This window comes from Alosa sapidissima, chromosome 24 (assembly GCF_018492685.1).
Source record: "Alosa sapidissima isolate fAloSap1 chromosome 24, fAloSap1.pri, whole genome shotgun sequence".
Classification (NCBI taxonomy): Eukaryota; Metazoa; Chordata; class Actinopteri; order Clupeiformes; family Clupeidae; genus Alosa; species Alosa sapidissima.
Window position 1 is genome coordinate 17,529,416 of NC_055980.1, and position 12,161 is coordinate 17,541,576.

Below are 12,161 nucleotides of genomic sequence, written 5' to 3' on the forward strand. Positions count from 1 at the left end.
AATAGGAGCAGCAGCCTTTGAAATGTCCAGGGCAGAGGCAGCAGAAAAGCGGAGGAAAGCCAAGCAAGAGCGCATCATCCCCTACCCCCATTATCCCAGGACCTTCCAAGCTCAAATTGGCATGATGAGTCACCTTCTTCGAAGTCACTGTTAGACCAGCACCCAAACCGCCCTGATGACTAAGTGGTCGAACTAAGTGGTGTGTGTGTGTGTGTTTGTGTGTGTGTGTAATTATATACTGTATGGTAAAAAAGGAGGAAAGACTTGCCACTCTCTGTGACACAAAAGGACACTGCTAAAAACCTTGTGGTCTTAGTTGAAAGTGATCTAAGTGTTCAACAACCACAAATGAAAGCAATAACTAAATCATTTTTTTACCTCATAGAAACATTGTTAATCATAGACATGATATCAAAACATGATTTAGAAAAACACATTCATGCATTTATCTCCAGCAGACTAAAACCTGTTTTTCCCCTTATTTTCCTCTTTGCATTTCGGATAGGCCTACTAAACCAAAAGGCGCAGCGCAAAGTCTATGCAAGACCAGACACGCATATGTGGTGGTGAAGCAATACTAAGCCCCACAAGGTGAATGCAAAGCATTGATGTTAAGTTTCAGTTATGATTTCCTGCGTAGGCTGGTGGTCTGGACGGACATGTGAGCAGTTCCCCACTGTGCCACTGCATCACTTCAGAATACTGTTTGAGCTGAACCCCAAACACAAGACAAAATGAGGTAGGCCCAATATATATATATATTATATATATTACACCTCTGCTTAATCATACATGCATACACACACACACACACACACACACAAACACACAAATACATACAGCATGGTAATGCAGGGTGTGATTTGCAAAGAAAAAGGGGGGGGGGGGATTGTTTTTTCGAACGTTTTGTCTTCCCCTAAATAACAAAGACACTTGATTGAGCCATTGTTGCTTGGCTGCTGAAACCGTCAGATATGTTTGCCCTGAATAAAACACCGTTTGCATCCTTTTTTAACACTATGCAGTGATCAGTGAGTTTTTGTGAAAGTACATGAAAGTATATGAACCAGAACATGGGTGATACAGTTGAAACCTTTATGTCTTGCAGCTGTTAAAACATGCACTAGGAAACTTAAATCAGCATATTTTACTTTCATAAAGGGAAAGTGTAGCCTGCTGTTTGTTTGCGTATTAGAGATTATTTCTCCACTGTTGGCTGTTTAATGATCAAACATGCATTCTTTTCTTAAATTACAAGTAGTTCAGTAAAGCAATTTTAATAAATTAATGGTAGGAGAAGTGATGCTTAGCGATTTTTAATATGCAACTTTTTGTAATAGCAATCAGCAATCTCCTCACTAATGTCTAGTTGTTATGAGGAACCGCCGCTGCCTGGGCATCCTTCTTTCTCCTCCTACCACACTTTGAGTAGTACTTATAATGTTGCCACTCCTATCCTCTAGTACTAGTATTGACAGATGCAGAAGTAATTCTAAGGTCTCCTCTGCAATGTTCCTTGAATGTTGTTCTCTTGCTGTAAGTCACTTTGAATAAAAGTGTCTGCTAAATGTAAATATAATAGTAATAGCTTAAATCTCTGCATGTCTTTACTAGATCTAATAGTAACACTTTACTTGACAGTATCGACATAACAGTGACATGACACTGTCATGAACACATGACACTGTCATAACACATGAACCCTAACCCTAATCCTAACATCACCCTAACCCTAACTTTAACCCTAACCTTAACCCTAATCCTAACCCTAACTTGTTATGACAAAAAACGAATGTCACTTAATAACAGAAGTGTTATGTCATAAATGTTTATGACTTGTTTACGACACGTTCATGACGTCATGTCACTCTTATGTCAATACTGTCAAGGAAAGTGTAACCGCTGTAATTACATGTGTTTTCATTTTGCCCTAGTGCAGAGAAAATGACAAGAGATGATAAGGTAAAGAATCTGGAGTGCCTCTTCACATGGGACGTGGACAAAGATGACATCAATGACTTGAAGGGCATCCCAGAGAAGCTCCTGGACCGCGTCAAGTACTGTCCCCGCACGTACCACGCCACCTACTTCAACATCCTGGCCTTTGTGAGCCACCTGCAGGGTAGGAACGACACTGCCCTTGAATACCTGGCCAAGTCCGAAGCTGTGCTGAAGGAGGAGAAGCAAGACGAGGCGGACTTCCTGGTCACCTACTCCAGCTTTGCATGGCTGCACCATCACCTGGGTAACATGGAAGACATGGAGACTTACCTGGGCAAGGTGAAGAGAGTAGGTGAGGGTGGAGAGACCGCCGTGGAAGCAGAGAAAGGGTGGAGCTTCTTAAGGATGGGGGCTAAGTTCTATCCAAGGGCCAAGGAGAGCTTCCAGAAGGCTCTGGAAGCCAAGCCTGACAGTGTGTCCTACAATGTGGGCTATGCCATAGTCCTTTATCGGTTGGAGGAGCTTGTCAGAAAGGATGTTAACGACATGCCTAAGGACAGCCCTGCAGCCAGACAACTACAGAGAGCCTTGAATCTCGACCCCACAGATGCTGAAGTGATGGTCCTCTTAGCCCTGAAACTCCAAGGCTTTGACTCTTCAAAATGCAGGGAGCTGATCAGCAAAGTCAAAGTCAAAGTCAAAGTCAAAGTCAGCTTTATTGTCAATTTCTTCACATGTTCCAGACATACAAAGAGATCGAAATTACGTTTCTCACTATCCCACGGTGAAGACAAGACATATTTTACCAATTTAAGTCCACAGACAAACATAACATTCAAGTAAACAAAAAAGTAAGTAAATAAGAGGGCACATATAATAATGAAAAAAATAAGAGCAGCAAAATTTGGTTGAAATTGTGCATAGACAGTCAATAAAATACTAGTGCAAAGTCAGGCCAATAAAAGGCTTGTGTAGTTCTGTTTGACCTAAGTAAGAAAGAAAGTGACATAGTGGTGCAAGTTATGTAAGAGCAGCAGATGTGTTGTGTTTTCAGGACAACAACAAGTTGTAAAGTGTACAAGTGTGCAAGTGTGCAAGTGGAGTAGTGCACGCGGCCATTGTGGGTCCAATGTCCAGGATGTTATGTAGCTGAGGGTGGAGGGGGGAGAGGAGGGAGAGAGTTCAGCATCCTTACAGCTTGGTGTATGAAGCTGTTGGTGAGTCTGGTAGTGCGGGAGCGCAGGCTTCTGTACCTCTTCCCAGAGGGCAGTAGATCGAACAGATTGTGAGCGGGGTGACTTGCATCACTCACAATTTTGGTCGCCTTGCGGGTGAGGTGGGTGGTGTAAATGTCCTTCAGGGAGGGGAGTGAAGCACCAATAATCCTTCCAGCTGTGTTCACTATGCGCTGCAGGGCTTTCCTGTTGTATTCAGTGCAGCTTCCACCCCACACAGCGATACAGCTGGAGAGGATGCTCTCAATGGTGCCTCGGTAGAATGTGGTCATGATGGCTGGTGGAGCACTTGCTCGCCTGAGTTTCCGCAGGAAGTACAGGCGGCGCTGAGCTCTCTTCGCCAGTGATGCAGTGTTGGTGGTCCAGGAGAGGTCTTCGCTGATGTGCAAGGCCCTGACAGTGTGTCCAGATGTACCCCATGTAACCAGGAATGCTGGGAGATACTTCAGGAGAGACAGCTCCATAGTAGAAGCCTTAAAAATCCTTGAAGAGGCTGTCAAGAGAGCTCCCAATTCCTCTTTCCTATATCACCAGATGGGACAATGCCATTGGCAGGAAGTGGTTACGATGAAGAAGTCTGGAAAGTGGAGGGCAGACTCTGTGCAGGTCAAGGCCGCCATCACTGAAAGCATCCGCAACTTCATCAAGACCGTGGAGCTGAAGCCGTCTAACACATATGCCTGGGTGCACTTGGCAATAGCCTACGCAGAAAACCGACAACTGGAGGACGCCAAGGCCATTTTCACCAAGCTGCTTTCAGATGACTCCCTGAGCGACACGGAGCGACAGCACTGCCACAACAAGTACGGCAGTTTCCTGAGGCACCAGATGAAGAGCAACACCCAGGCAGTGGATCAGTTTAAGATGGCGTACAGGATCAGGATCGACAGCAGAGACCGGCAGGAGGCAGGAGAGGTCTTCGCTGATGTGCAAGGCCCTGACAGTGTGTCCAGATGTACCCCATGTAACCAGGAATGCTGGGAGATACTTCAGGAGAGACAGCTCCATAGTAGAAGCCTTAAAAATCCTTGAAGGGGCTGTCAAGAGAGCTCCCAATTCCTCTTTCCTATATCACCAGATGGGACAATGCCATTGGCAGGAAGTGGTTACGATGAAGAAGTCTGGAAAGTGGAGGGCAGACTCTGTGCAGGTCAAGGCCGCCATCACTGAAAGCATCCGCAACTTCATCAAGACCGTGGAGCTGAAGCCGTCTAACACATATGCCTGGGTGCACTTGGCAATAGCCTACGCAGAAAACCGACAACTGGAGGACGCCAAGGCCATTTTCACCAAGCTGCTTTCAGATGACTCCCTGAGCGACACGGAGCGACAGCACTGCCACAACAAGTACGGCAGTTTCCTGAGGCACCAGATGAAGAGCAACACCCAGGCAGTGGATCAGTTTAAGATGGCGTACAGGATCAGGATCGACAGCAGAGACCGGCAGGAGGCTCGAGAGAATCTCCGGCAGATTGGGATCGACATGGCTAAATCATGGAGAGCCCAGGAGGATGACGGCATTTTGGCTTTTCTGTCTGAAGTTGACCAGCAGGACAGACAGCTAACCAGAGCTGCAAGAGCTGCAGAAAGTGATCTTAATGACCTTAATGACAGCTTCAAAAGAAAGATGGCAATATCAAGCCAGCTCAAAAATACACTCACAGGGCCCTAATTTCAATGGCAGGCAAAGTATCAACAAGCAAAGTTCTTGTGAATGCAACTCTAGCTATCGTGTGGCATGTTGGAGGAATGTTTGCAGTTAAGGTCTTGCCCACAATGTCTACAGGCCTTTTTTGCATTATCAGCTTAATCATTGATTTTGACTGTTACTGTAATAATGATGGTGCTCTGTATGAAATAAAAAAGCATTATGATTTCAACTTTATTCACATTAATGCTTTAAGCTTTAAGTTTTGTTTATGCCTAATTAATGTTTCAGCATTGAATACCCAAGCAACTGCTGATGTGTAATATTGGTGTCATGTACAGCAAAGATTTTCAAAGACATTAGACTGTTACTGTATATAGCCCTAATTTGAATGATAGGCAAGGTCATAATGACTCAACACAAACAGGCCCCAGACGCACAGCGGTCTTTATATGTAAATTCTCTGGGACATAAGGGAAAAAACTCATTAGTTCATTTTGAGAGAGAGAGATAGAGAGCAAGAGAGAGAACTTGATCAAGAAGGAGAGAAATAAACTGATATTATGTCATGTGTGTTACAACTCTGTCAGCATAATGACCTAAATAAATATTATTTATTTTACTATTATATGCATAATATCAGTGATATTGCGCCTGAGAAGTTGTAGTTGCAGACTAGCATTCAAAGTTACTTTCAGTCTTCTCCTTACCCTTTTTTTGACAGTCACAATGGAAAACCATTAGCCAGAACCCAGTCACAGACAAACCTGTTAGACCCACTCTCAATCTCAAATGAGGTTTGTCTGAATTTTGGAATCTGGATACAAGAAAACATGTACATCGAATGGATTTAGACACCCCTCTGTTGTCATCAAGCCTCCTAATACTGAAATGCACTGTACACAATCATCTTCTGCTAGGGGTCTATTCTGTGCACTACCATAAAGCTACTAGTTCACAATGGTTATCATACAAACATGTGAACTATATATTTATATCCATAGTCAAAAAATACCAGAAGAATGTGCCTACCATGATGACGTATGGGAGAATACAGTCTTTTAGTAATAGCTCATGGACTATTTTGACTGTCAGTAATGTATGTTTTTCATATGTGTGTTGTCATCACACAGTAAAAAGCATTAGTTTTTTAGTGAGCCATATGAGGCTTGCTAACCACTCAGTGAGTAACCCTGGACCAGTGTGAGACATCTAAAATGGTCTTTGTTAGGCATTTTGCACTTACAGTGCTTCAGTACACTTCAGTACAGTTATAATAAACAAAAACATAACATAAATACTGTACTTAAACAAATTTCAGCAGTTTTTCCAGGTTTTACAAACAATGTGTTGTGCACAGAGAAGGTTCATGCCTTTTTTCTTTAGAATCTACAAAATACAAAATAATTATACTACAACCAGTGCTTTGCAAAACATTAAACACACACCACCACCCTATTAAATATCTAACATAATGTTGCTCCAACAAAATACCCGTTTACAACAAAAAGCCTGACGCAGAGAAGCAATACATTAGATTTCGCTATCAAATCTGTTGTACAAGATATTGACAGTGCAATAACTTTAAAAAACAACTTTAGCATAAAACAGTGATTAAGGCATTTGTCGAGAAGAAGGATGTTTTTACCCGTTCTCCAGGATTCACAGTAGGCTATTTTGTTGCACTGATTGGTTAGGTCGATCAAATTGTGTGCAGATGCATTTTACCCCTGTATTGGTTGAAACACGCCCCATAATCACGTCCCAGTGCATCAGTTCCAGACTCATATTCTGGGGTGCGTTTCCATGGGCGGATTATGAACTTTCGGGCCCCTGGGCCCAGATGTATTAAAGGCCCCCCACTAATTGTCGTATATGTGGGAGGGGGGGTTTTCAATTTTTTTGATGTGATTTCCTGTATTCTGGTGCATTTTGGGGATGGCCAATACTAAATTTAATCAGATTCATAGCCTTCATCCTGATTTGTTGATATTGAGGCAATGATTCCACTACAGATCACAGAATACATCCCCCTATCCCCATATTACTCAAAGTGAATAACGTATTCTGAATACTTTGAATTACATCAACATTGTATTACATTGTATTATCAGTGGATAAAACAGTTATGTGAAGTTGCAAGATCCATAGCTAATGTCAACAACAACCCACAACATGCTTTACAGTGAGGATGGAACAAATGTATTCTCTCCCACACATTTATTATTGTATTTTAATAAACACATTTATTTTTCCATTGCATTAATTACTGTAGTTTCATGGACTAGACATACAGTCATCTACTGTGTAAAATGAATGATAACATTGCAATTCAATCCAATTATGTACTTTAGAAATGAAAAAAAAAAAATAGTATTTTAGTTTCTCAGTGACTAAAGGGCATGATTAACAACAAAAACAAACAAACAAAAAACAAACAAACAAACAGACAAAAAAATATCAATAATCAGCCAAAATTGTTAATTTAAACATTGACATGAACCCAGAATTTCACAATCAGTGCATCCCTATTCTAAACTAGATGTACCGTAAAGCGGTAAAGTATGACTATGTATGTAAATGAGTGTGTGCTTGTGTTCATTTGCTTTTGTGTATATGTGTGCTTCTCTGTGTCTGTGTGTTTTCGCTTGTGAGTGTGTGTGTGGGGATAATGGTGTGTGTGTGTGCGCGTGTTTGTGCATGTGTGCGTGTATGCATGTGAGTCTGCGTGTGCGTGCCTGTGTGTGTGCATGTGCGTATGTTTGCTTACTGTGTGTGTATGTGTGTGTGCGTGAGGGTGTGCATACCTGTGTGTGTTTGTGTGTGTGTGTGTGTTTATGTGTGTTTGTGTGTGTGTGTGTATTCATGAGTGCATGTGTGTGTAAATGCGTAGTGTCACCAAATGTACACATATATTAATTTATTTTATCACCCGGAGAGAAGAAATACTCTTTTCTGATTGGCTGGTGGGGTGGCTATTAATTCTGAATAACGGGACACCTATGAAGTAGATCTGGTAAAAAAAAGTTTAATTATATATACCATATATAATTTTTTAACTATAACTATATCAACCATAGTAGGATGACGGTTGAGCCTGGAAGCAGGCATCGCAACAATGGAATCAACTGTAAACAAGCTAACTGTCCATGCTATTGCTGTTATAGGACTGTGAAAAGGTAGTCCCTCCTTTTCCCCAATCCTTCCTGGAACATTTAAACTAACTATTTTTCTCTTACACACAGACACTGAAAAACCCTTACACACACCCAATTACAGGGATTGAAAATGTAGCTTGTTCCCTGATTGGAAAATTTAACTGTGTGATAGTGCGGGGTATTTTGCATCCCCATTTTAAATAATTGTATGTATAGCAGTGCTACTATTATTTTATTAGGGATATATAATGTTGTTATTAATGGTGAAATGTTGCTTTATTGTTTCTATGTATGTGTGTGATAAGTGTTTGATTGTAAATGTGCTGAGCAGATTCCCCCCGTCAGTGGTATCAACCAATTGGCCCCTAATTGGTTGGCTTTATTTAAAGCAAGGTTTTTCTGCCTTGAGGTGAGAGAGTCTGAGGGGTGTGAGGTTGTATACGGAGTGTTGAATTCATCGCGCAATTGGAAGTAAGAAACCGGTCGGTTAATTTTGATTTTGTTTGTTTTTCGGAAAAGTCTTTTTTTGTTGCCATTGTTCCGGAACACATATTTTTTTAGCACTGTAAATAAACCTGCACTTTTCACCACAATCCACGTTTGCTGTTTGCTGTGTCTTCACCCCATCACCACCCAACCTCAGTGTATCCTTGTTGCCACCATCCTGTGTGGACATGGGCTGCAACTTCTGCAAGGACCAAGGACCAAAGAAAGTTGTACAACAAACTGAACAAGTCGGCTTCTTTTTAAAAAGAACCGCTTGTTTCCTTTGCGTGCTATAAAGGCCTGACTGTGGCAACCGGGTGATAAGCGGGATAACAACCTTCGAGGTGTGTCCTGTTATACGGAATTAATGGACTTGGGCAAAGGCAATTTTTTGCCTCTCGCCCTCGTCCATTAATTCCGTATAACAGGACACCTCGGGGTCCGCTACCCCTTACATATGCTGCAGACACAATTTTTAGCCCGTAAGTTACGACTTCAAGTCACGACTCACAACTTAGTAGCGTTCCAGGCAAACCCTTCTGCAGCTGTTGTTTATGTGTGTGTGACATCAAAAACAGTAACTGAGAGTACTACTAGTTAAAAATTATAAAGCAAAAAATTAGGTCTTTTCATCACAATATCTCTGGCTGACAAGGTCAAAACTGCACGAAATTAAAAGTGTAGGATCATCATGACACCCTCCGAATGCATGCCAAGTTTTGTGTACTTTCGTTCATGGGGGGCCTTACAATAAAATAATTTATGTGTACATTTAGTGACGTACACCAACAAGGATTCCCGGGACACTGAAAGACCGGGGTACACAAAACTTGGTGGGCATGTACCCCCACATTGATAGCATGGAACCGTCATTTTTCGTTTTGATCTGTAGCCCCCTCGCTGGACTGGACCCCCTGAAAGTAGGGTAGGGCAGACACAGTTCTCTGTGAATATCTTGAGAACTGTAGGGCCTAGGATGACCATTTTTTTCCGTGTGTTTGCCTCCAGGGGTCATGTTAACCCATTTCATGTGCACACATGTGCACAAACAGATACACACACACACACACACACACATACATTCACAGTAATCATACGTATGACACATACTCACACAGTAGACATATGTACGCTTGCATGCACAGGCACATACGCAGGCACACACACACACACACACTCACACACACACACACCCACACACATAACATAAACAATCAAGAATTTCTCAGAATTATGAACAGGCAAGATGGAGGTGGGGTTGTATAAAATAAATTTTACATGTGAAATCTATGAACTAATCATGTTTTGGTACTTGTTGTCTAGCAGATACCAGTGAGAATTGAGTGTGGATAATGCAATTTAGAGAGACAGTTAGAATCATATAGGCCTTTCAGCGTGATTTATTTTTGTGGAAAAAATGTGCTGGACTGGGCATATTTTGTACCGCTCTGCGGTACATCTAGTTTTCTTACTGTTATGTGCATTTGTCTGCCTAATTCAGGGCATGGATGAAGTTGATGTCATTGAAGACAACTGTTGGGGTTCATGTCCTGAGAGAACATGAGTCAAGTGAACTAGAGGACATTGGGGTTGTACTCCAAGGAATAAAGTTTTGACAGGCATTGCAAAAAATCTTCATGGAGCTGGATGAAGGCAAACTCCCAAGGTTGGTTAAAGAACAATCTGTTTCAGTGAATGACTTTCCATTTTTATTTTTTGAAAAAGAAATACTGTTTTTACTATGTTGAAACCTGAAAGGACAATCAATGGCTGAGTGACCACGGGTCATGGAATCTTTTTGTGGATGTTTTTATTATTATTATTTATTCATTATCTTTATTTTAGGAACTAGAAATGTCACCTTTTGGTCAGTCATCTTTGAATCTGGTCCATCAGTCTTCAGGCCTGATCTCTCTCTTTCTTTCTCTTCTCTCCCTCTCTCTCTTCCCCCTTCTCTCTCCCCTTCTCTCTCTCTTCTCCCTCTCTCACTCCTTTATCTTTCTCCTCTCCCTCCTCTCCCTGTGATGTTTGCTGCACTTTTTTCCATTTGTCAATTGCTGGATAAAAAACAATACTGTGTATTTCATGTTGCTTTCAATAAAAATTGACTACTAAACTGACTTGACTCTTTTCAGTAAAAAGATGTATTATATATTTTTTTTTTTCTATTATTAATCTATTATGTTTCATTTAAATGTTTAGAGAAGAATGAGACACAATGTGGAAAAATGTAGGCCTATATATATTACAAAACATATACACCTATGAAACATATTTCCATCATGTTTGCGCTGTCATGACATTAATGTCTGGAAGGTTTCCGTTGCCTCTTGACATTCCTCATTCTTGGGTCTACCAGGGATCTGTTGGGAGATAAAATACGACGGAGAAATGGGATGAAAAAGTTATGCTGACAAAAATGCAATGGATGATATAAATAACAGGAGATACATAATTACTTTCATTTTGATGCATTTTCTGCATTACCTGGCTACAAATAGCGACTCCATATCGTACGAATGTGGCAAAGTGTTCACAGTTCAGAGAAAACAATCTGTAGGGCAGGATGTGGCCCAGAAGAGCGGTTCGGCACTGTCGGATGGCCTGTGGCCATGGAGATTGTTGCTGATGGTGACACGGGTTCCGCTCGGTACATTGATGTCAGCTATGTGCTCCTGACTTATTTTTGTTTCCCCCAGCAGTATGTTTCCACTCCACAGACGGAACAGCCTTTGCAGGAACACACAGAACTGTTTCATCAAGTTTCCTTCATCTGGGAATAACATAATTCATAAATGAATAAACTCTATAGAGGCAACATAAGCACCACTGTCACACATTCTCAACTTATTTTTTGTTTATTAATGTACATTCCAAAACTAAGGTAGTACATGGATTCAATGGGAATCAAAAGCACTACAGCTGCATCTACTGTATAAAGAGACAAAATGCCATTGTGCATACATTCATACACACTTGGAGCAGTGAGCTGGGAGCCCACACACACTAGGAGCACACCTACACTGAGCAGTGGGCAGCCCTTAATCCAGCGCCTGGGGAGCAGTTGGGGGTTAGGTGCCTTGCCCATGCCATGGATGTGGATGTGGGAGAGCTGTTTTAATCACTTCCCCCCACCCACATTTTTCCTACCAGTCAGGGATTGAACTGGCCACCCTTCAGTCACATGTCTGATTCCAGAACTAGGCCATGGATATGAGAGATTCCCTTATTCTGAGTCTTTTCCAGTGTTAAACCAGACATGGAATGGAAAACCATTACCATGTTGAGTTGGAGATGCAGGTAGACGTTACTGAAGCCTATTGTGAACGGTCTTTGGCTGCAAGGCAGCCAATCAGCGTAGATCTCACCTCATTATTCATATAGACCCTTTCAACAATAAAAACAAAAACAATGCTTGAACGTTCTATTTGGGCCCCAATCTACTTCCTCTGCATTAAGATAACATATGGAATGTTAAAAAGGAAGTCTTGTGGGGCCAACTATGATGCTGATAATGGAACTCTTTTGAAAGGGTCCATAGGTGCCAGATAAGCCTGAGGGGCACTAGATACAGTATCTGCTTATTCCCCAGTCTAATTATTGGGTTGTAAATTACCACCTGAGCATGTTTTTGACAGACCAAAGTTACCTTCTATGTTAACATCAGAGAACAAGATAAAATACTCCATTCAT

The 12,161-nt window shown here is 41.7% G+C and overlaps 1 protein-coding gene and 1 long non-coding RNA gene across 2 annotated transcripts; both read left to right on the forward strand.

Moving 5' to 3' along the window:
- The first annotated feature begins 612 nt into the window (after positions 1–612).
- Positions 613–5,056, forward strand: LOC121699955 (interferon-induced protein with tetratricopeptide repeats 5-like). Its single transcript, XM_042082529.1, is given in 4 exon segments — positions 613–739; positions 1,935–2,625; positions 3,567–4,089; positions 4,091–5,056. Coding segments are annotated over 4 exon segments (1,977 nt in total). The 5' UTR covers positions 613–734; the 3' UTR covers positions 4,849–5,056.
- Positions 5,057–10,085: 5,029 nt separating this feature from the next.
- Positions 10,086–10,584, forward strand: LOC121700461. Its single transcript, XR_006027236.1, has 2 exons — positions 10,086–10,134; positions 10,314–10,584. It is a non-coding gene; the product is annotated as an uncharacterized LOC121700461 (long non-coding RNA).
- Positions 10,585–12,161: the final 1,577 nt, after the last annotated feature.